General features: G+C 41.5%; 1 protein-coding gene across 28 annotated transcripts in view; it reads left to right on the forward strand.

Moving 5' to 3' along the window:
• Positions 1 to 23840, forward strand: part of kcnma1a (potassium large conductance calcium-activated channel, subfamily M, alpha member 1a) — a 150609-nt gene that overhangs the window by 108446 nt on the left and 18323 nt on the right. For 9 of the 28 annotated variants that reach the window (XM_084947877.1, XM_084947870.1, XM_084947871.1 and 6 more), the window contains 6 exons: positions 603 to 689; positions 784 to 860; positions 13799 to 13892; positions 17789 to 17915; positions 18782 to 19006; positions 19553 to 19745. In XM_084947877.1, the coding sequence (XP_084804003.1) occupies positions 603 to 689; positions 784 to 860; positions 13799 to 13892; positions 17789 to 17915; positions 18782 to 19006; positions 19553 to 19745 (803 nt within the window). Of the gene's footprint in view, positions 1 to 602; positions 690 to 783; positions 861 to 2242; positions 2252 to 5981; positions 6156 to 9169; positions 9200 to 9512; positions 9546 to 9865; positions 9947 to 11558; positions 11913 to 13798; positions 13893 to 17788; positions 17916 to 18781; positions 19007 to 19552; positions 19746 to 23840 lie in introns of all 28 variants that reach the window. The other 19 variants (XM_084947872.1, XM_084947859.1, XM_084947862.1 and 16 more) reach the window with 13 other exon arrangements.

Genomic DNA, 23840 nt, shown 5'->3' on the forward strand with positions numbered 1-23840 from the left:
ACTCAACTGTAAGAATTAGCTCAGTATAATAAACAGAAAGAGCTGTTCATTCCCTTGCATTCCACTGTCAAGTACTAACTGAGATACACCTACTGGACATTCTCTGTACGACAGCCGTGTCTCAGTGGACATCATAACATCTGTTCTGACTAGATGACTGCATTTGAGTGCTGAGACTAAAACCACTCCATGGCCATAATTTTAATTCTTTCTGCCCTCGTCCCTCTACTTGTATCTCTCTGTCACTCTCTTCCACCCCCGGGGCAATCCAATGCCACTTTGTAGAGAAAAGAATTAAAATTCAATGTGCGATCATTACTGTTGTACATTTTTGTCCATCCGTGTGAGTATCACATCAGCAAATTGCCTCAAATCAGAAGGAGCAAGTGTGTTTGTGGTAACTTACAAGACACACGTAACAAAGGGAAGGATAATGTGTTTAAAATGATGCAAAAAAGGAAGCCCGGCAAAGTCCAGATCCAATTTTAGGGCTTCAACAAGTGTGTGTACCATTCCTCTTGATTAGCATGTTGTGTGCATGAATTTTGTGTATGTCCAGATGTTAATGAGCATTATTTGTCTGTATGTCTTTGATTACCCAGCATTCTCATCAACCCGGGCAACCATGTCAAGCTGCAGGAGGGAACACTGGGATTTTTTATCGCTAGTGATGCCAAAGAAGTAAAAAGGTAATTGGGCCATCCTGCCAAACGGCGGGGTCACTAACCGTGTCAGTTGACAAATGAATAGGAGCGCTAAACATGTTTACTGTGTCACTTTTAGAGCATTTTTCTACTGCAAAGCTTGTCATGATGACATCACAGACCCCAAACGGATCAAGAAGTGCGGCTGCAAGCGACGTGAGTAGCTGTGCCTTTATTTTGCCCCACTGGCACCCTTCCTTCCCTTCCTTCTCACTCCAAAAACCAACCTATGGGTCTCGTCTTTCTCTTTATTCATAGGTGTGCACATGGTTATTATGCCTTTCATTGTGTTGTTGTTCTTCTTGTACTCTGAATCTGTGTTTTAAACATTATATTGCCATTATACTCTTAGGAAAGTGTTTGATATTGGTCCCATTTGAGCTTCCATAACCCCCATTATAGTATAATCATAAGTCAAAGCACTTTTGTTTCTTTGTCAAAATGTAGCTGTTGCCATCTTTAAATGTCTATTCATCTTGCTTTAACCACTGAATCACCACTTTATTTGCACAAACTGAGACTGTATTGCAGTGAATGAAATGCAAAGTGTTAACATGTAAGTAGAAAGCGTAAGAGTCTAAACCAGGCTTGTTTCTGTATCGTATTTGAAATATTAGAAAGTAGAGCAGATCCACCAAGTGCCCTGTGTTGCAATTATAAAGGATGGGTTCAGGTTCTGCCAGTGCTTTACCTGCTTCACCTAGTTTAATGAAATTCAGCCTGGTAGTTTCTGAGTACTGATCACATGCTGTGCCTCAGCCTCAGCTTGGTGGAGGAATTAGGAAACATGTCCTCTTACTTACATATGAATACTCTCAGTGAAATATTTTAAGGTTGTTTCATTCTTCTCAATTTTTTTAAGGTCACAAATGTTATGGATAGGGTTGCTAGCTGTTAATTTTCTAATTTAGCTATGCAAACACCCACATCAAATCAAAGAGTGTTTTATGCAGATACAACATTACCATTAAGGCAGGAAAAGCACGCAAATACATCCTGACCTATGTGCAGAAGATACTTGTCAGAATGTGTTAGCTGATGGATAAATAATTCAGGTTAATATTCTATGTTTCCATAAAAGGTCACAGGCTGTTACGGTGAGCAGTCCGTTACAGACATAGCCTGGTTTTAAAATAGGTACCCTCCAGTTCCTCCTTTTGTCTGTGCCATTTCAATTATTCAGACGCTTTCTGCTCTGTCAACGCAATAGAATCAACAGGCTTTTCACACTCTAGTTTTATTTACCACAACTATTTACCTCTGTTTGCTTTCCTACTATCTTCATGTCTGAGACTCAGCTGATGGCGTTATGTTTTATCTTATTACATTTGTTGCTGACAAGAGAGTTGCATTAAAAAGATGACAGTTCCATTACTGTAATGGGATTCTGTCCAACTGTATGTTCTGTTCTGTCATGTTTTGTTCTCTTCTGTTGTTTTTTTTCCCATGTTTCTTTATGACCAGTGACACACTTTTGATGTATTTCCTTCCCTGCTGCCATTGGAAAACACCACTTTATTTTAACTACTCACTGGTAGTGATTTATTGTGAGTAAAATGAAAATGGGTGTCTAATTACCCAGAGTGCAGTGCAAGTGTTTTTTTTTATTTTTTTATTTCTCTTCCTTTTCAGCAAATAGTATATTGTATCTATGTTGCATGTTACCAGTGTAGCTTCTGCATCCCTCTCCTCGCCTCCCATTTCTACACCGTGCTCAGAACAAACTGAATCCAAAACAGCAGATATTGAACTCGCACCAGCATCAGGCCTCTGCTCCTCAGTGGCTCAGCCGGCTGATGATCTGATTTGTTGGAGATGACAATTAAATAAAGCGCTACACGATTGGATGCGGCCGATGAGGTGTGCAGTTTTTGCTCACTCTTTGATCATCAAACCAAACACGTATTTGGCATTTAAAAGCCAATCTGCTGCGAGTCTTGTGTCATTACATGTGATTAACCTCTTTATAGTGTATTTGCTCAGAGAAAGAACAGAAGAATAAAAATCTGAGATTTCGTACATTAAAAACAGATTTAGAGGAACTAACACACGGGGGAAAGATCTACTGCTATTTAAAATGATCTGCTTTCTGTCAAAGGTAGTTTTGTGTGGCAGAGAGCAGAAAACGTCCTTCTGTGATGTTCTTCAAATCCTGTCAAGCTACGTTGCCAAAACACAATCAAAACAATCTGGTCTCCCCTTTTACCCCCCTTTGCTGTGATCTCAGCCCCTTTATAAACTCCGGGCCCTGGCCCAGCCTGGGCTGATGTTTCAGAGATCACTGGTTCTTTTCAGAACTGCATGAGTCTTGTGCCTTTCAAACACAGACTGTCGTTGGGCCATTGTGTTTAACTCGCTTTACTGGGAGACAAGTCTAGGATTAATACGCGGCATTGTCATAATTTTCAGTTCCCACTAGATGGTAGTGCCATGCCAGAGTCTTGTGCGGTAATAGATATCCATAGTTAAATGGTGATGTCTGTAGAGGAAACTCTAATCCCCTGAGACCTGTTCAGCAAAATTGCAAGGATCAGATGGGTGCCTTTTTGTTTTAGGATAATAAATCAGTTTGTACGGCTTTACAGATTTATCATCCTTAACATGTTATTTCACATTGCTTTTATATCTATATGTTACAATATAAAGCAGGGTATGGTGAGGGGTGTGCACTTGTGTACAAAGTTGGCTTTTTCAAGAAAAAAAGGTATTTGTTTTGTCCACTTTTATGTGCCCCACTCTGACAGGATACTGCACTCTCTGTTAGTTATTGCTCAAAGGTTCACCTCTTGAGCCAACAGTAATCTTTTTCCTTGCACTGTTGCTGAATAAGGAGGCTTTAGGTGGATATCAGAATGTTGCTTTCTGTGGGACATCCTTCATATTCAACATAGCACCCTGATAGCTTCTGTTTACAGAATATTAGTGGTTTGTAGGCGGTAGTAGCCAATCAAGCCCACACAGACAGTTGATCAGGGTCGCTGCTATGTTGAATCTTCAGTTAGGAATGACCTGAAATGGACACCTTGTCATCTTAAACCAGAATCTAGGTATTTGTGAAGTCAGAAGTAAAATACATTGTCTTTGTGTGTGTGCGTGTGCGTGTATGTGTCTTGTGTCTTCCATTGCTCCCCTTCCATTTATCAGAAGTCTACATTGTGGCATACACACTCATGGGTTGCTGTTATTAGGTACACCTGTGACGCTAAATGCAGACCAATACAACAGCTCTGCCATAGAGTCTACTTTTATTTCAATTCTTCATCTTACTCCATTTGTCCACTTGATTACATGCAAAGAGGGTTAAAGACTGAACATGTTTACAGGCCAGAACGTGACAACTCACGTTTACTTAAAAAATAAAGAAGCCTCGTAAAAGCAGAGTTTACAGCAGAGCTGTTGTATTAGGTTATGTTAGATTTCACATGTGTACCTAATAAAGTTGCCAGTGAGCCCACATAATATGTTCCAAGCGCCCAAACAAAAACACCGAAGCAAAGAAACTTCAGCATGACCTGACGGCCTCACTGCACTTGTCCGCCATGTTCACAAAACTGTTACTGTGAACAGTTATCTGTGTACTTCTCCTTGTTGCCAGGACTTAAGCTACATTTCCTGCATGCTTTCCACATGTCAGTAAGGCACATATGCATGTCACAGGATACAGCAGTCCCTGATGCATTCATCTTTTGGGATATGATCTGTGTTTCCCATTCTTTCCTTGGCCAGGAGCTGAAAACATATTACTTCATTCAAGGTCTTATTTTCCAATGTGAGTCAGAGTCAAAGATGCTGAAAGCATCTTTGTAAAGGTGCCAGACAGTATTAGTCTGCTGTCTGTTTACACCTTGGCAATGAGAGAATGGGGACCAGGGACTGTTTCTGTCCAGAGTCACAGCAATCTAGAGATGCTACTCTGGGGACTTTCACTCCCGCTTCCCTCAGGGTTCAAGGGCTTCACACACCACTCACACATACACTTGGTTGTAGGCTGACTTTTGTAGCTAAAACTTTTGTCTGGCATAATACTACTTTTACATCCTTTTTTACTTAATTAGCGCACCAGATCGTCATCTTGCCTGTTTTCTACTTGGGCGATAATTGAAAAGAAACATAAGTGGACTGGAACCATTTGAAAGATTCACTGGGCTGTATGTGCTGAATTGATGCACACAACAGCAAGCTTGAAAAAAACAAAAACGTAGGTGTATGTAAATGCTCAAATGCTTTTATATTTTATGTTGGAAATGCTAGTTGGGAACCAGTTTTGCTGGTTGGTTGAAAGACAAAATTATATGTATTATAATGGCCCGTGAATGGTTATAAATTTATGGTATACGGAGAACATTAGATACATTTTTTTAAACGGAAATTCAGAATTTCCCAGGTACAAACTAGTGTTTAAAATCAGGCACACACTGTGTTTAAATGTGTAAGTATGTCCTGCAAACAATTGATAATTTGGGGATATTAAGTAGAGGATCAAATTAATGGTTAATTCTTCATTTTCTTCTGAATTATACTTCCCATTTGTATCTTCAAACATGACTTCAAATTACATCAAAGCAACAACTGTGTAACTAACACTTTAGCGTGTAATAACATATGCTTTTCACAAACACCATTTAAGCACATGCACATCAGAGTGAAGTCCCTTTGGGGAGTGGAGCAGTGAAATTGCAGGTTTTGAATATAGCATGATTTAGCCAGTCTAGCCAGTAGACTAGTGTGATGCCTTGGACAGAACCGCTACAGCTGCATGATGGGATACAGGTACGTGATCCACTCCTTTAGCCAAATGGATAGAGGATGTACAAATGTATGAAACATTGTATGAGGTTTGCTGCTGAAGACATTGCTCATGCCTCTCTTCCCCGAATGCCTCCCTACCCTCTTCCCTTTCTCCCCACCTCTCTTTCCCACTGTTATAATTTTGCCTTTTTGACTTGTTACAGCCTTAGCGCACAGCTTGAACTCCTAAGAGAATCACCAGCATTATGACTGTTGTATTTTTAATTGATAATATTATAATAATAGATAATGTGTCCAATTTAGAGACACTTTTAAAATGGCAAAATGAAATGTGCCGGCCGACTTGTTAAGGTAAATGTGACTCTTGGAGTTTGTTAATATAACTTGGGGCTCAAGCCTGTGGGAGCAGGTGACTAAGGCTCGCACTTTCTGATGAAGTTACCTTCCGACTTCCCCTAGATGTATATTTCTCCTTTTGCCATTAACCTGCTGCTTTTCCTCTCCTCTCATCCCAAAACATGACTGTAGCCAAGATGTCCGTCTACAAACGAATGAAACTGGCATGTTGTTTTGATTGCGGCCGTTCAGAGCAAGACTGCTCTTGCATGTCAGGCAGTGTACATAGTAACATGGACACCCTTCAGAGGGCCTACCCACTTTCCTCTGTCTCTGTTCATGATTGCGCAACCACTTTACGTGCCTGTAAGTTACACCGCCCAACACATGCTGTTACGTGGCTGTGGTGTGTGCTCTGTGTATCGTACCGTGTACCATACCGTACGTGTGTGCGTGCGTGCGTGAGGTGTAATTTGTTTATTGTGACCCCATTGTTTGCGTACCCGTGGTCTATGTGTTTCTGTGTTGTTTTGCTTTTTTTTTTTTCTATATTGATCTTATTTTTTTTCTGTATCTATCTCTCTCTTTCTCTATATCTGGTTAGATTTTTTTTTTATTTATAGTATGTGTGGTTGATAAGTGGTGACGTGGCTCAGTGGTGGCGCTGTAAGTACTGTAGATGTTAGACATGTGGCTCCCGCATGCGGCACCAGTCATGCAGTCGTGTGATAATGTCACTGTTGGAGCGTGGTGTTTTATGTCTCTTTTTAACTGTTTCAGGTAAGATGTCTGAATATACAAAAATGAAAGATTTTATTCTGTATTTTAATGATAACATTTGTTAATTGTGCATTTTGTACATTTACTTTGAAGACTCTTTCAAACCTCTGAGTTAACCCTTTTTTAAGTTTGTACACTTTTCAGTTGACGTAGGTTTTGCTTTTTTCTGCATTTTCTTTTAACCTTGATGAGAAACTATACTAAGATTTTGGTTTTGCTTTCATGTGGATTTTAAATGAATCATAAATGAAATACCGTTTAAGCCTCTATCGTCTTGCCAGGTCTTAAAAATGATGAGCAGGGCACAAATAATAATGGAACTGAAATCAAATTTTACTTATGCAATGGTTAAGAAAACATACATGCATTTCCCCCCCCCACATTTATTGTATTGTTCAGACTTGTATTTCCTGTACTTCATCTGTCCTGCAGCCATTAATAGTTTGTCACATTTACATGGTAGGAACGTGGCAGTGAAATAGGAAGGAGGAAAAAATCAAATGAGAGAAAAGGAATGCTTTATGTAGCTGGGAAGAGTACAAGAAAATAGATAAAGGAACAGCAAAGAGAAGGAGAAATTAAAATCAAAAAGGAAACTATAAAAAGTGCTTCTGGCTTGATAAAGGAAAGGTAAGAGGCCCGAGGCTCCTAGAAGATCGCCTTAAATCTGTTTTCCTTTTGAGTGGATGGGAAATACTAAATTGTTTGTCAATTAGACATGGCAGCAGTAGGCCCAGCTATCAAAGCCTTGGGTTCAGACATACAGATCTGATTTCCTTCTCAACATTCTCCCACCGTCTGCCGACTCAGCCTAGATTAGTGTCAAACATGCCATGATGAGTTTGGCTTGGCCTCTTGTAGTTGGGCCTGCGCTGATATCCCTCGGTACCAATTACTGGCCATTACATGGTTACTGATCTCACTTCTCCCTCAACCCCCTGTAGGATTTCAGGAAAGCCTCCTCTGTCTTAGATTTCTTTCTCTTTTTAACCCTGACTTCATCTGAACAAAGTGAGTTTAGTGAAGGAGCGCATTGGGCTTTGTCAGTCAGGGATTGTTGGATTTCCTTTCCCTATTTCCTCTTTTTCCCCCCACCAGGCTGAGAGGATAAGACATCTTTATCCACGATGACTTCATACGCTTCTGAACTAATTTTTTTCTTGCACTTTGATTATTGATCTCTTGGATAGCACTGCTTCGTTTAAGCTGCTGTGTTCCTACACGTGCCAAATTAGGGCCACATGTGTCTGTGTGTAGCACAGACAGCTATCAGCAAGTTAGGATGGCAGAAGTATACAACTGTAAACTGCTTTAATGACTAATACAATATTTATTATGGCAACTTTTAACACAAACTCATTAAATGAGTAATGATATGTATGCAGATGAAGTGGTTAGAGAAATGTAGTTCTCCATTGTTCTTTTTTATTATAAGCAGTTAACATATTACTTTATTCTAAATTCTTTGGCTACATCATCAGTTTTTTTTTGTCTGTAAATGAAACACAAGTCTTTTTTGTGACTTGACCTTCACTATTTTAGAAAATTTTTAGTCAGTTAAGAGGTTTCAACTTGGTTTGCTAAGGTCTGGACAAGGGTTGTGGGCCTGGGGTTAGGGAGATGGTTTCGGCTTGTCCACAACCTTCTGGGCTGTGTATATGTGCGCATGTGCACATCTTGTGTGCGCAACAACATGCACTTGTATCTCGGTGTCTATGCATGTGTGTGAATCTGCATCTCATTGCTGGGGACCTTATCCATCCTGACACAGAAATTATGTTTGCATTTTCCCAGCCCTGCTGGTTCATCACCAAACTTGCCCTGACAGCTCCTGTCCACCAGGCAGACCCCCACCCCCTCGACCACCCTCCCCCACCCACCCTGTCCTACGCCGCCTCGCAATGCCCCAGATGCTAGCCAGTTAGTCTGCCGCCTTTGCGGTGCGGGCAGATTGCTAGAGACAGATGCCAGGGCCATTGTGGGTCTCTTTTTGAGGATCTGTGTCATAGGCCAGCCCTGGGCCCTCACTGTGACCTTTACTGCTGGAAGATACTCTGGGAGAGAGTGGGGAGTGTCAGCAGCTCTGAGTTCAAGTGCTTACTACATTAGTAGTTCTAGTGGTACCGGTCTTTAATATCTTCTTGGTCAAGGTCAAAAACTGTAATTACCAGAGAATTAACTGCACTGGCAAAAGTGGAGACCTTTGCGAACCCTTTAAAAGTACAACCCCAAAGATCGTGCACTGAGCTCAAGTTATGAAAAAAAACCCTAATTTTTAAAATCTCTATTTGTATAAGACTTCTGGACTGCATGCGAAAATCAGGTATCTATGCATTAGTGCTCTGTTAGCGCAGCTGTTTTGAGCAGCTGTTGTCTGTTTTGGATTTATACATGCACTGAAGTATGTATTCGTTTTCTTTATTTCCCATTGTGGCTTTATTTGTTCCGCCTCACACTTCCCATCATTTTTATATATAAAAAACCCCCACGAAACTCTATTATAAAATGGAAAAAAAATGGAATTGCTAAATCTACACGGAAATGATGTGACATGTAATGTAGTTCTTTCCTTTTTTTTTTTTCAAATGTATTAAAACCAGCCATTAGACCGTCATTACATCTCATTACAGGTGTAGTACACTTTCCTAAAAGCATGGCTCACTCTGTGAATGGACAATTCTTTCATTCATCTGTCTGCCTTTTATGTGCCATCACATCATACTGTAATCAGTGCCACCATTAGGGTTTTACAGTGATTTTTAATTATTTATACTTTCATTTTTTGGTTTGTGCCCTCATACCTTTTGGTGAGACAACATCAGATTTACATTTGATTTAATTTCCATCTACGGCTCTTATGTTGATGTCTTTCCTAATGTGTCTCTTTCATTACACCCTCTCTCCTTGTGTGTGACCTGCCACTTGTCTTTGCATCCTCCCCAGCCAAATATAAGTATAACGGATTTGTCAGATCACGTAAGTGTGTTTCCCTGTCCTTCTGCCATAGCTTTGTGTATAGAGTATAGCTCCCTCAGCATGTCATATAACATTCTTAGTAGCGATGCTCTGCTTAAGTATTTTTGTACTTTTACTGTAAAAAAAAAAAAAAAAGGAAACCAACTTTTGAAAAACTTTCAGTGTTTCTTTTAAAATATCCAGTTTATTTATATTTAACTTAAATATGATAAAATCATTTTAACATATTTTGACAGTAAACTAAAGTACTGAGATCATTTTGTGTTTGATAACACTATGTAGATCCATGAAATATTCTTTTTGTATTGTGCTGCATGTAGCAGCAGATGGCGCTACAACACCAGGAAACAGTGGAAGCCATAAAGAGGCTGGCGTTCGATTCAAAGCTGATTGCAATATAGGTAAATCTTTGGTAAATAATTATTAAATGACTTTCCCCCCCCTCCTTTATTTTACTGGTTAAGAATACATTTCACTTTTGAAATGTTATTTGTCACCTCTAACACTTTGTGTCTACATTTTAAATGTATTTGTTATTATTAGGCATACTGACAATAAAGGCTTTTTTTTTGGTTTCCTTTATTAAATAATGGCTGCCTCACCTGTTAAGCAAACTAAAAGGAAGCGCAGTAATCATAAAATAAGTTTTTTTTTTCTTCCCTTTTTTAACTGTAAAGACCACAATGCATGGCTTTAAAAAGCTCTTTCATGCAGTTGCAATGCAGCTGAAGAACAAAGCTCGCTCATGCAGCAAACACTGTAAAGGCAAAGCCAGCTTAGCTCACATAGTAAAGTAAACATTTTTACTTGTTATTCCTCCGCCTCATCATCCAGTTTACATTGGGTCACGGCGATCTGATAAGGCTTGCATGCAGGACAGTACCGTCATGTGATTATCATTTCAAGAAGGGACAGTTGCCGTCTGGGTTGTTCAGGATGCACAGTGGACCTGCCAGGGCGGGTGAACACTCTGTAACGCTGCACGTGTTTGACAAGGGCCAGATGAATCCAGGAGCTATCGGTGGCGCCCTGTAAATCAAGGAGGCAGCTGACGGCTGGGATAAACGTCTGTTTATCGCCCAGGGCCACCCAAGCATGCTCTCTCCTCCAAACAACCAACCAACCACCCTTCAACCAAAGGGAGGAAAAGGGCTCCGCCTCTCCAAGTCAACTTTGCAACCAGATATTTTACTCATCTCCCACTGCTGTCTTCCTGCAGTGTGCCATGACCCTTTCAGTACATACAAACATGCGGGTTAACTCTGCAGCCACAGATGGACTGTGTGTGAGTGTGCGCTTCTGTGAGTTTGGTGAAACGACTTGCTGAACATATTTGGTGCATATGCGAGTATTTATTCTCATACTCAAGCGAATTAGTGTAATAGTGAAAATTCCAAATGCTCTGTTTTTGAACATTTTTCATGCAGAATTAAATCACACTTGTGTACATAATCCAAAAGGAATCCAATACATGTTTAATGATTAGATGTTTTGAATTTATAATATTATAAATATTTAGTTCTATTTGTTGACATTATTGTGGTGTGCCACGCTCACTTGAAGTGACAGTATCTAATTGGTTTTGACTGGCTTTAGCCAAGCCATGCCTCTGCTTTGTTCTACCCGAGCGCAGCACAAATGAGAAGTAAAGTTAAGAGGCTTCTAATGAATTTAACACAAATGAAAAGCAAATAATACGGTGAACATTTCTTTAGGAAGGCTTCAACTATTTTTAGGAAATTCTACACGGTTCCTGCCTTTATTTATTAATATTATTATTATTATATTTTTGCTTTAAGCTGGTTCAGTCAAAACTTAAGTTGCATTTTTTCTTAAATAGTGATCAGATATTCATTTTAACATACTGTGAAATAATGACTGTTTTATGGAATTTACCCTGAAATATCTATTTAACAAAATCTAATTTGAAATACAATAACACTTCATTACTCAGTCATTTCTGAGCATTTAAAGCAGGCGTTCTCACACTCTTTGTTCTCCACTATTTGACAGTAACGGATGAAGTTAGACCGCCTTTTCAAAACAGAACTCTTAAAACCACCGGCTGCATCTCCACCTCCATCACCTCAAATGTATTCCTTCCTAATGCCCTGCACCCCAGCCAGGACCCCCTGGTCAGCCCTGGCACAGTCAACATCCCTCTCGTTAATAACCGTAAAGGATGCCTGCTCCACATGCGGCTGGGGCCCGGGGACGACCCCTTGCAATTGCGCTTCAGTATCTCGGGTCCAGGAGACGTGGCGACCAGATCCCTGGCTGAAAGTCGACTGAACCGGGCCCGCAGTCTGCCAGTGAAATACCGCTGCCACCCCAGTAATGCCATGCTGCTCAGTCACAGTAGGCACTGTAGGTTGGCCCCTTAGCGGGATGCATCAATCAGTAATGCTGTCCCGTCTCTTCATTTTGTCTTGTTTGCTGCATGACGGCTCACTCTGCTGGAGCTGCTGCTGTTGTTTCTCCTGCTGCTTTGCACAGATCTGGCTGCTAGTGCAGTGGCTGCTACTGTCTATATGAGATAACTTTTAAGCGCCGGGGTAAAACAGGTGAATTTACTGTAGACAACATGCTATTTCAGAAGTGGCGCTAGGTGTTGTGAGCTCAGGGATCTTGCACTAATATCATTATGTAGTGGGGAAATGCAGCGTGGTGTCCGTGAAAGCAAGAAGTTCAATTGTTTTAATGTTAAAAAATTAAGTTTAAACCAAGAGGAGTTTGTCAAACGGTAAAGCAATGAAAGCATACTTTCTGCTGTGTGGTATTTTCAAAGTACATCAGAGAGAGAATTATTTGTAAAGTGTAAAATGCTTGTGATATTAGCTATTCTTATTGCCCAATTGCATAAAGGAAATGTCAGAGAATGACATTTTATTAGAAGGCAAAGCCATATTTCTTATCTTTTATTAGCAGAATTAGGTGACAGCATAGAATGGGTGCTCAGAGAATAATGAAATTCAACATGCTTGGAATAACCGCGGCTTGCAGCGCGCACATTGATTTGCACTAATATCATGCTGTGTTATTGATTTCTAACCAAAGGACTAATGCGGGTTTGAAGTGACGGTGCACTTGACATTTGCGCTGGGAGAGCGTAGATTGGATAAGAGTATCTGGGTGCCTGTCTGAAAGCTCTTGAAACTCACAGACAGTGGAGAAGATGTTAGCTTGACTGAAATCTTCAGACAGCTGGGCCTGGACTCACTCCGGCTGCTCTTTCTCATTCTCTCTGTCTGGCTGGGACTCAAGTAAAGTTTGAGAAACAGTGTTTTTGTTTTTAGATGATTTTTTTTTTCAACCTAGCGAAGCATGGCTGACAGAAAACCGAGCTCAAATGTGATCAAATAATCTTTAAAAAAAAACAAACAAAAGAGAACTATAAAATAACACAGCATTGTCCAGCAAAACATGAAACAAAGACGCTGTATATTTAATCCGACACAAGTCGTCTACTTTTTATTTAAACTTGTAACATATGACCTTTTTCTTCTTGGCAATTATGCCATTTACCAGCTGCTTTTATAATTTAGAATCCACTGATTCACACACTGCTAACGTGCCCTGACCTTTATTATGCGTGCCGTTCTCTTAGCATGGAGGCAGACCTGTAGAAGAGCCGTTGTGCACGTTAGTAAGAACTTGAATTATGGTGTTGGGGTTCAAGTAGTTTCATTAGGAAGTCAACTACGCACTCAAAATTCATCTCCATAACCTGTATTTATATCATTGTCATTGCTTTTGCCCATGCCCCAGTGACAATAACAGTCGGTAGCATCACATTGCAATTAATGCTTTAGGTAAGCATGGTCACTTGGATGTAAACTGCTAGAGGTCCAACCGCCTGCAGAGTTCGGTGGGTGAACAGACGCAGTGAAGTGTCAGTGGAGGATGTGCAATATTGCACCTTAGTATAGCCACAACATGGGGGACATTTAAAAAAAATATTCTTATTTTTTAAATAAACCTTCCTTTTAGGTCATGAATTGTTTTTTCTCCGTGGTTTCCTCCTGCTTTTTTCAGATTTAATCATTTGTCCATTACTAATATTTTCTCTCTCTATTTTTATTTCCCTTCCATTTTGACACATTGAATTATTAATTTTCCTTTTCTTACGTTCAGTTTCTTTTTTTGTGGTTTGCATTGAATGATTGATTGATTGTTGCCTATTTTCATGTCAGGTCCAGCTCTTTTTCTGAACCGTCTGTCTCTGCTCTGACATTGTGCGCATGTGTTTTCAGTCGAAGACGAGCATCCGTCAACGCTCTCGCCCAAAAAAAAGCAGCGCAACGGAGGGATGCGAAACTCACCCAACTGCTCGCCCAAAATGATGAGGTAAGAGATGCTGATTTTATTCTTCTTCCAGCCTTCAAACTGGGAGTGAGAGGAAGACAGATATGGGAGGGAGCATGGGGGGGGGGGGGGATATGTGTCTGAGAGATACTTCAGAGGCGTATGCTGCTGATGGTGAGATGGTGGGAGTTTGGATGGATGGGAGGGGGCAAATTAGGGGTGGCAGAAGAGGGGAGGTAAGAAACTCTGTGAGTGAAAAAGAGAAGAGAAATGCCCTGTTAGGTGCTGGCTGTTTAGGATGGCATGCTGTCAGCTGTTAATGACAGAGCTGAAATAATATTTCTGTCATGAAAAGCGGCTGTGAGGAGCCGTTTGAAAACTCCTCTGGCTTTAAAGACCCAGCTGTCACCTCCTCCGTTCTGGTCCACATGTACTCCTTAAACAATGCTGGCACTAATGACACCACCAACCAATCAGAGAGACCTGCATGGTTACTTTGCCCTCGGGCTACTCGTCTATTGTGGGAACCCCTGTGAGTAGTGTATCTGGTACTTAAGGCCATATGCGAGATGTATCGTCACACTCAAATATGAATTCAAATATTACCTTCCTTTTATCCTGTCCTTTGGAATTAAACTGCTGTTAATTGATTTTGAAAGATAAAAAGGGTAGGTTTTTGTGCTCCTCTGACTGCAAGGCGGGGTTAGACACACGACGGAGAGGAAAATGCAGGGAGGCCGAGCTGTGCGGGTTGGGACGGCGGGATGAAGGCACGGTGGCGAAGATCTAACAGGACAGAAACACTCATAGCTACACTGCTCGTCTCCTAATGAGAGCGAGGGTTTACATTAAGGAACTCTAAAGAGAGGCCTCGTAATATATATAATCTTAATCTTATTTATAGAATTTAAACCCTTTAAAAAATAAGCAAACTCTAAGGTGGAATAGTTAACATTTCCAAATAAAATCAATATAAATATGAGCTATTATACAAAGTAGTTCTGGTTTGTTCTCTTTCATACGCTGCATAATGTTTTCACTTATTACTGTACCATTCTGGTTGAGTGCCGTGTACGTTAGCCCTGCTAGTTTCCCTTAGGCAGCAATCCTCCTACTGCACTGGCATGCCTATGTGATTTTTGTCCAGTATAGTTGTCGGCCTCCCCCTCACAACAAAACAAGCACTTAATAAGCCTTCACACTTGCCAAACCATTAGCCCAACACAGAGTCATACCCTTCAGTCTAGTTCGCAGCAGAGCATCAGCTCAGATGCCCTTGCTCAGAGGGAGCAAACTGCTACAAAAACAACTAGACACTGGCACATTTCCAGATAACTGCTTGTTTTAAAAGGTTCTTTAGTTTGCCTAACTTAAAGCACAAAACCTTTTCTTCTCTTCCTTTTCTGCTTAGAAGACGGTCCCCGTTTGCCATGTAATATATGCATCTGCGCTTTGATCTCACAGTGATAATAATCCTTGCGAGTTATTTACTCAGTTTTGAAAACGCTTCAAAGCGGTGTCAAAGTTTTCTCTGCTTTAGGGTTGCTTCTGTATTCTGCTGGCTCTTGGGTGCTGGGATGACAGGTCCTCTGTTATAGGTGTAGCTTTTTCTTTTTTTTTCCCTCCAAGTATTAGCCTTTAGCAGAACATCAAATTACCCATCACAGTCCACAGTCCCTCCCTCCACCCCTTCACAGCTGCCCCTGTCAACATATAAGACCATATATATTATATAAACCGTTGTGCTTTGCGAGGTGGATTTTATGCAGAATGAAAAGTGATTGTTTGAGGTAGCCTTAGGGATACTTTATTCAACAAGCAAGAAGGGGGAAAACGCAGTGGAGAGCTAGCAAGAGAGAGAACATACGTATCAAGTATGGTTTTTACAGGACTCTCAGCCTGAAGGCCTTTGTAAATAAATAATGATCAACAGATTGGCTGTGGGCTTTTGAAAAGCATGCCTTTGTCAGTTTGCATGATGGGAAAAATTTTCAAAGCAAGAAGCTGCCTTCGTAGTCTGGCAGAGAGGGATTGGGGGAGCACGCCCATCCCCAGCTTTGTGACTGCAGAGTGATACACTGGAATAATTCAACTCTGTTTGAAATATACTGAGGGAGAGGGTACGAGAGAAAGAAAGAGACAGAGACGGAGGGAGGGAGGCACCGGAGTGAGACATGCTGTAAGGGAAATACTGTTTGTCCTCCATAAAAGTGCATCTGATAAAATATTGTATTTCACCGAGCACAACATTTAGTTTGCATTCTGGTACAATGCTAGAAATTAAGCAAAGTTCACGTAATTCTGCATCTACTTGTTCAGGACTGAAAGTTCTCAGCAGAGAATATCTGCATTTATCTGTCACTTCGCTCGCTATTTGGATGACATTTAGGAGCCCTGTGTTAAATAATTTATTAGTAGCCAATCCAGCTTGTAAATTTCCTAATGAACCGTATTCCCGCCATGGCGCTAACACCATCCCACCCCACACCCACACAAACATTCACGATGGGTCATGACTGACAACACGCATCCATTTGCAGAAGATGTCACAGTATCATCTGCAGCTGATATCCCTTGGGCGTGGCCCCGTAGCACAGACGTCATGTCTGCTCTGCCTGAGCCTTGTGGTAGGTTCAACCCGAGGCGTGGAGAAGGAAGAGGAAGGAGGTGTGCGGAGCCTGTGACAGGCTGCCAGTCACACCGCTGACAGCTCTGTGAAAGATGGCTGTCTTGGCAGTGAGAGGTGGAGCGGCAGCCCGTCTGCATGCGCCAGTCAGCCCCTGTGTGGAGGCGAGCAGAGCTGAGCAGATTGAAGTGACAGGGGGCTCCGTGGAGTTGATTGGCGCAACACGCGGCTCTGGATGAAAGATTCAGGCTGAGTGTAAAAACACTAAATGCTGTCAGTGTTATTATCACCTGCTCTAACTGATAGAGGGGAGGGGGGGGGGGAAGAGAGGTGGAGAGAGAGAGGGTGGCTAATTGACAGCTTTTTTTTTTTATTTAACTTTAACTTTTGCCTGCGATGGCATGCAATCCAAATGCAGGTTGAAGGAAGAAACGGCATCAAAGCCTTGTCAGTGAATGACAGTGTTGATAGAGGATAGAGAGAGTGATACTGAGAGAGATGTATGTCAAATTCTTGAGATATTTTCTCCCATATTACTCACATGTCTATCTCTGCAGTTTCCCCCCTTTTTTAGGAGTATCAGCCGTATTGAATTTAACCAAGGATTTCATAATTTTTCTTAAATTGTCAATAAACTACATTTACATTGCTGCAAAACAAGGGGCCTTTGTGGGAAAACAGCACTTCCGCCGTTTATCTTGACTCTGTGTTTTTGATCACATTTTCTGGACCGTGTTCAGAGGGGCTGTGAGAACATGTCTTGTAGAATAAGTTCAAGAACAGGAGAGGCAGTGTAACAACACTGACAGGAACCCTTTCATGGTCAGTGTTACAGCAGATAAAACTCAGCAAGCCCACTGCTGTGGATTAGCCTGTTTGGTTGTGACATGCTGCTGAAACATTAATGACCATCAGCTGGGAAAGCAAAATGTGATTGGGCAAATTCCTGAAATATTTAAAGTGCGAGCCTGTTGGAGCTTTTACTGTTTGCGCCACATGGCGTCAGGAACTGGAAGAGAGGGTAAAAGCTGGTAATTGGCCTTGTGTTGTCATGCCATTCAGTCAGTAGTACTCACATCTTGCTGTTCTCCTCTGTACCACAGTGAGCACAAGGGTCATTGACTTTTATGATGCCTCTACATAGGGGATGAGACAGATTGGAGGGAAAGATATTCTAGTTATGCAGTGCAGTAGAAAGTTTCATACTCTGAGAATGAGATGGACTTTTAACAATCAGACAGCACAGATATCAAGAAACCCTGCCTGGCTTCTGCCACAAAGCAGCCTAACATAAATATTTTCTCTTTTCCAGTCGACACGATCCCCTTCTAATTCCTGGAAATGAACAAATTGAGAATATGGACATGAACGTGAAGAGGTATGACTCGACAGGGATGTTTCACTGGTGCCCTTCAAAAGACATCGAAAAAGTCATCCTGGTAAGTGGGGCAAAAGTTCTGTAACTGCTACCCAGTGAGGGGAAAAATAGTGTATATATAAAAAAAGAAGGTACTAGTAAGTATGCTCAGGAGCAAATGTTTCCCCTCAGTACTGCAGTAACACAATCACATACTAATGTGTATTGAAATTTCTCTCACTGCCTCTCTGTTGTTTCAAGGTGAGTTTGTTTTTATATTTATATATACAGTATATGTGTATATCCACCAAGGAATGAGTGAGCAGCATTTCAACACTCGATGCATGACTTTGCTCAGATGCTTTAACGAGACGGTTTAAAGCATTTATGTTAGTGCATAAATTGTTTGTGTAGGATCAAATAGAAGGCGCAGTCACCTACTGTGCATAGTAAAGATACGACATATCTTTGCTTTGTCTAAGACTCGAGTGACCCAGGTGCTGTTTTCACTCAACTCAAGGGAATATGAAGGCTGCTTCACCAAAATGTTTCAGATACACAGATAACCATCATTTGCCGCCAGCTGAAAATATGAGACAATTTGCAGCTGTACTTTTTTATGAATGTAACAGTTTACAGCTTACATTCCTGCGTGTTTAATTTGTCTAATGAAGAGCTAATAATAAAACCAAACACATGGTTAATAAATGATTACATGAGGATATATAACAGTTTATGTGATGCCTTTAAGCACATTTAAACTCTAGATATGTTGGGGGGGTTTAACTTCATGCACCTGACCCAGTTTTCTGTTATCGGCACTCATTTTTATTCTGTAAACCTGTGTTTGTCTCTATGTGCCTCCTCATCTCTTTTCTGCCTTCGCTTTTTTTCCTCATTCTCTGCTTTTCTCTCCCCCCCTTCCCCGTGTCCCTCTCTTCCCTACAGACCCGGAGTGAAGCCTCCATGACAGTGCTAAGCGGCCATGTAGTGGTCTGTATATTTGGGGATGTCACGTCCGCTTTAGTGGGGCTGCGAAACTTGGTGATGCCTTTAAGAGCCAGCAACTTCCATTACCACGAGCTAAAGCCTATAGTTTTTGTGGGCTCACTGGATTACCTTCGGAGAGAGTGGGAAACTTTACACAACTTCCCCAAGGTCTCCATCTTACCTGTGAGTGTACTACTTCACCTGCATTTTGAATATCTGTCCAACTAGAAGGCGCTGACATTTTAAGTTGCACTCATACTGAAATCTTTCAAGCGATTGTCATTTTGAGTTTGATCGCGCATTTCTCAGTTGAATGATTACTTCATGAGAGCTCAGTGAGCCTCCCTCATCCCTAGCAGTGACACATCCTGCATATCCAAAGTGGAGTTTATGAGCATTGCAGCTGCAGTGCCCATCACAGATGCCGTGGCTTGCTGCCTTAGAGCTTGTTAGGCCTGGTTTGACTGATGATCAGAAGAGAATCACAAACACAGCCCTCAGCGCAGGCTAGCCTTTAGATTAGTCCGTGTCTCTGAATCTCCAACGCCCGGTTAGATCAGTGGAATGGCATCGCCTCAAAACAAGAATACTTGTTAACTAATTTCCCACAGCCCCACTCTGCTCACTTCTTAAATTTATTTTTCTCTCCCCCATGTCTGTCTGTTCTCTGTGTTTTGCTTTCTCTCTCTCGCTGTCTTGCTCTTTCTCTGTGTTCCCCTCGCCCTGAAGGGTACACCATTAAGTCGGGCAGATTTAAGGGCTGTCAACATCAACCTCTGCGACATGTGTGTAATACTGTCAGCCAATCAGAACAATATCGAAGATGCGTCTCTGCAGGATAAGGAATGCATCTTGGCAACACTCAACATCAAATCTATGCAGTTTGATGACAGCATTGGGGTCTTACAGGCTAATTCCCAAGGTAAGAAGTGTCCCATTAGACTCCATGTACACTCCTGGCCAAAGGGGACAGGTTATGGGAGGGAGGAAAGGAGAGTAGTCAAAAAATGGAAAAGGAAAAGACTGGAGGGCAGTGAGAAGGCCACACAGGAAGGATAGATGTAGTTTGTCGAGGACAGAGTCTGCTAAGCGCTCATAACTGAAATTCTCTGAAAGTCTGCTTTGAGTCTCGTCTGTAAACTGACATTACTGTAACTCTAACTGAAGATGTGCACACACAGAAACATTGTGTTTATACCTTCATCAAGCCTTTGAAGAGTGTTTACTCCTCGCAATTTTCTGATGGTTTCAGTCTTGTCCCTGGCAATTAGATGCTGCTAAACCTTTGATAATACTTTTTAATGATGTAATCAACATGACTGTGTCATTTGATGTTGTTCCCCCTGATCTGGAGTCTGGCAGATCGTCTGGAACAGATTGTTGATGTTTGCAGACAAACATACGAACCAGGCATCCCATCAGGCCTCATCATCATTAAGCAGCTAGTACAAATCACCAGGCAGGCCAATTCAGCTGCTCCTCATTAGTCACAACAAAACAGCAACACATGCACGCACACACCTCAGTGCTTCATAGCGTGCGCACGCGTTTGCGCACGTAACACACTCGGTTACTCATGCCAAGGCAGCCTATCCACAAACATTCACAAACAGGTGATCCTCAGTTTATGATTAGCTTGAAAGGTTCGACATGCCTTGAGGTAAGCAGTTAGTGCCACGACAGCGACTGTTGTAAATACAAATCAAAGTGAAGGTTCAAGAGGCCTTTTTTTTCTTTTCGTAATGGAGGGCATATCCACATTTTTATTAGAATGCCGATGCAGTTACTTCTTCAGCCTGTGTGAGCGATACGCTGTCGATAATAGTGCCAGCAAGCAACAATCGGCAGGAGTAAATCTGAGAGCGCGTCCACTCTGGGGAGCAGTACTTGCAGAAAGCCACGTCCATCCAGAAGCTCGCCGGTTTATGTCTTCTAACCCAAACCAATGGTTTGAGACTGGCGTTATCAATAACCAGGTCTTACTTTAACGGCCCATTTAAGAAAACACAGTGACATGCAATCATGCATACATAAGAAAATACACGCATATAACCAGGCGCTGCTATTGTATCATGGGTATTGCTGTGAGGATTCCTTCCTCCTAGCGATGCTCTCATTCAGACGCTGTCTGTGGAATTTAGAGGTGCAAATGAATAAGTAAACATGTGCTTTCCTGGGGGAGAGCTTCTCCCGGCTGCTGTAGCATGTAGTCAACCACAGAGCATAGCTGTGCCCGCAGGGCTACAGGGATAAGGGGGCATGTAACCCAGATCTCACTCATCTATTGTAGATTGTAGCTGAATAAACTAAGTTACAGTCTAACAAAAGCAAAAGCCAGCGTCTTTGCTTTGGGGCATAATTTTCATTTTTTATTAAAAAAAAAAAAAAAAGTTAGCATTAATATAAAACATATAAAAAAAGAGAAAAATTGACTGTGTTAAGTATAATTAAGCAATTCAAGAAGCATACTGTTATTTTAATCACAAGGACACAAGATTAGTCTATAAAGAGAAACAGTGTATTTCTTTAGAGATAAACAGTGTTTTTCATATGGGGTGTATGTGAATGTCTGATGAATAATCTCAGAAATAGATTAAGGCAATCGGGCAGATAAACACATTTGAGCTCTTCTGTTTTTCAGTGCTCAGTAGAGGCTCAGCTCTCTGTTTGGATTTTGCCAGCTCACACTGCATAACGACTTTTGAGCTGTTTGTAACCTAACAGGTTTTGAAAGCAGCTCTACAGCAGGCCTCATGTATCCCTGTTCTCACCAACGCCACTTTCTGGGGTTGCGCTGCGCAGAGTGGAAGGCGCTCTCCTACGTCTTCCCGCAGTCTTCATGTTCACTATGATACAATAAGCGCGGCGTTTTAGAGGCAGAATCCAAAAAACTTGCTGTCACTCTCCAGTGGAGTAAACATCATCCTTTATGGACATCGACAAAATGATGCTTGCACTATCTGAGCTGTGCTCCCTGGTTGAAGTGTCAAACCGCTGCTATCTCCTAGTTCAATAATTGGTGTAACAAAAGTTATGATTATCCATGCTTCAGTTCAGTGTGTGCTTCCCGCTGTGTACTAAACTATTTGGTGCCTTTTCCGTTGCAAAGGGCTGAAAGATCTCTTTTGTAATGTAAGCAGCTCATTGAGTTTCTTGACAGAAAGGCACGCACACACTCGCACACAGAGAGAATTTGCAAGCCTTTTAAAACTTTGTGACCTGAATATATTCCCTGCATTATGTTTCCTTGGTGGTGGCACTATAAGCTGACATTTTGCTGTAGTCAGCATTAAATGATGGATGTCAAAACACAGTTGATGCATTATGCATATAGCATTACAGATTTAAGGTGTTTACTTGTCACTTTGAGGAAATGCAAAAATGTGAAGTCATGTGAATTCATACTCCTGTCACTTGCACTTGTATTTCATGGTTCTGTGCCACACCATTTTCGATAAAAGGTTTTCAGGATCCACTTCACCAATTTTATTGTAACAAAATGAACAACATATAAAATTTATGTCTGCCAGTTGATGGAGGGATGTGAATGCTAAATATGTCTTGGCTGACCCCTAAAAGCACAGTATCACTATTGCAGTTTTTAGGCAGGCGCCTGCTTCACTTAGCTGCCTTCTTTGTGTCCGTGTGTGTGTTCTTCAATCCACACATTTGAATCGCACATAAAGTGCACATCAAAAACTTCATGCTGGGTAAGATAGAATGCATCTGTAATTGTACTGATGCAGAGTTTTAGGTCATGCCCTCATGCCGGTGATACTTCTACAGGGAGTGCAGAATTATTAGGCAAGTTGTATTTTTGAGGAATAATTTTATTATTGAACAACAACCATGTTCTCAATGAACCCAAAAAACTCATTAATATCAAAGCTGAATGTTTTTGGAAGTAGTTTTTAGTTTGTTTTTAGTTTTAGCTATTTTAGGGGGATATCTGTGTGTGCAGGTGACTATTACTGTGCATAATTATTAGGCAACTTAACAAAAAACAAATATATACCCATTTCAATTATTTATTTTTACCAGTGAAACCAATATAACATCTCCACATTCACAAATATACATTTCTGACATTCAAAAACAAAACAAAAACAAATCAGCGACCAATATAGCCACCTTTCTTTGCAAGGACACTCAAAAGCCTGCCATCCATGGATTCTGTCAGTGTTTTGATCTGTTCACCATCAACATTGCGTGCAGCAGCAACCACAGCCTCCCAGACACTGTTCAGAGAGGTGTACTGTTTTCCCTCCTTGTAAATCTCACATTTGATGATGGACCACAGGTTCTCAATGGGGTTCAGATCAGGTGAACAAGGTGGCCATGTCATTAGTTTTTCTTCTTTTATACCCTTTCTTGCCAGCCACGCTGTGGAGTACTTGGACGCGTGTGATGGAGCATTGTCCTGCATGAAAATCATGTTTTTCTTGAAGGATGCAGACTTCTTCCTGTACCACTGCTTGAAGAAGGTGTCTTCCAGAAACTGGCAGTAGGACTGGGAGTTGAGCTTGACTCCATCCTCAACCCGAAAAGGCCCCACAAGCTCATCTTTGATGATACCAGCCCAAACCAGTACTCCACCTCCACCTTGCTGGCGTCTGAGTCGGACTGGAGCTCTCTGCCCTTTACCAATCCAGCCACGGGCCCATCCATCTGGCCCATCAAGACTCACTCTCATTTCATCAGTCCATAAAACCTTAGAAAAACCAGTCTTGAGATATTTCTTGGCCCAGTCTTGACGTTTCGGCTTGTGTGTCTTGTTCAGTGGTGGTCGTCTTTCAGCCTTTCTTACCTTGGCCATGTCTCTGAGTATTGCACACCTTGTGCTTTTGGGCACTCCAGTGATGTTGCAGCTCTGAAATATGGCCAAACTGGTGGCAAGTGGCATCTTGGCAGCTGCACGCTTGACTTTTCTCAGTTCATGGGCAGTTATTTTGCGCCTTGGTTTTTCCACACGCTTCTTGCGACCCTGTTGACTATTTTGAATGAAACGCTTGATTGT

This window comes from Perissodus microlepis, chromosome 13 (genome assembly GCF_051167445.1).
Source record: "Perissodus microlepis isolate ML-2025 ecotype Zambia chromosome 13, ASM5116744v1, whole genome shotgun sequence".
Taxonomy (NCBI): domain Eukaryota; kingdom Metazoa; phylum Chordata; class Actinopteri; order Cichliformes; family Cichlidae; genus Perissodus; species Perissodus microlepis.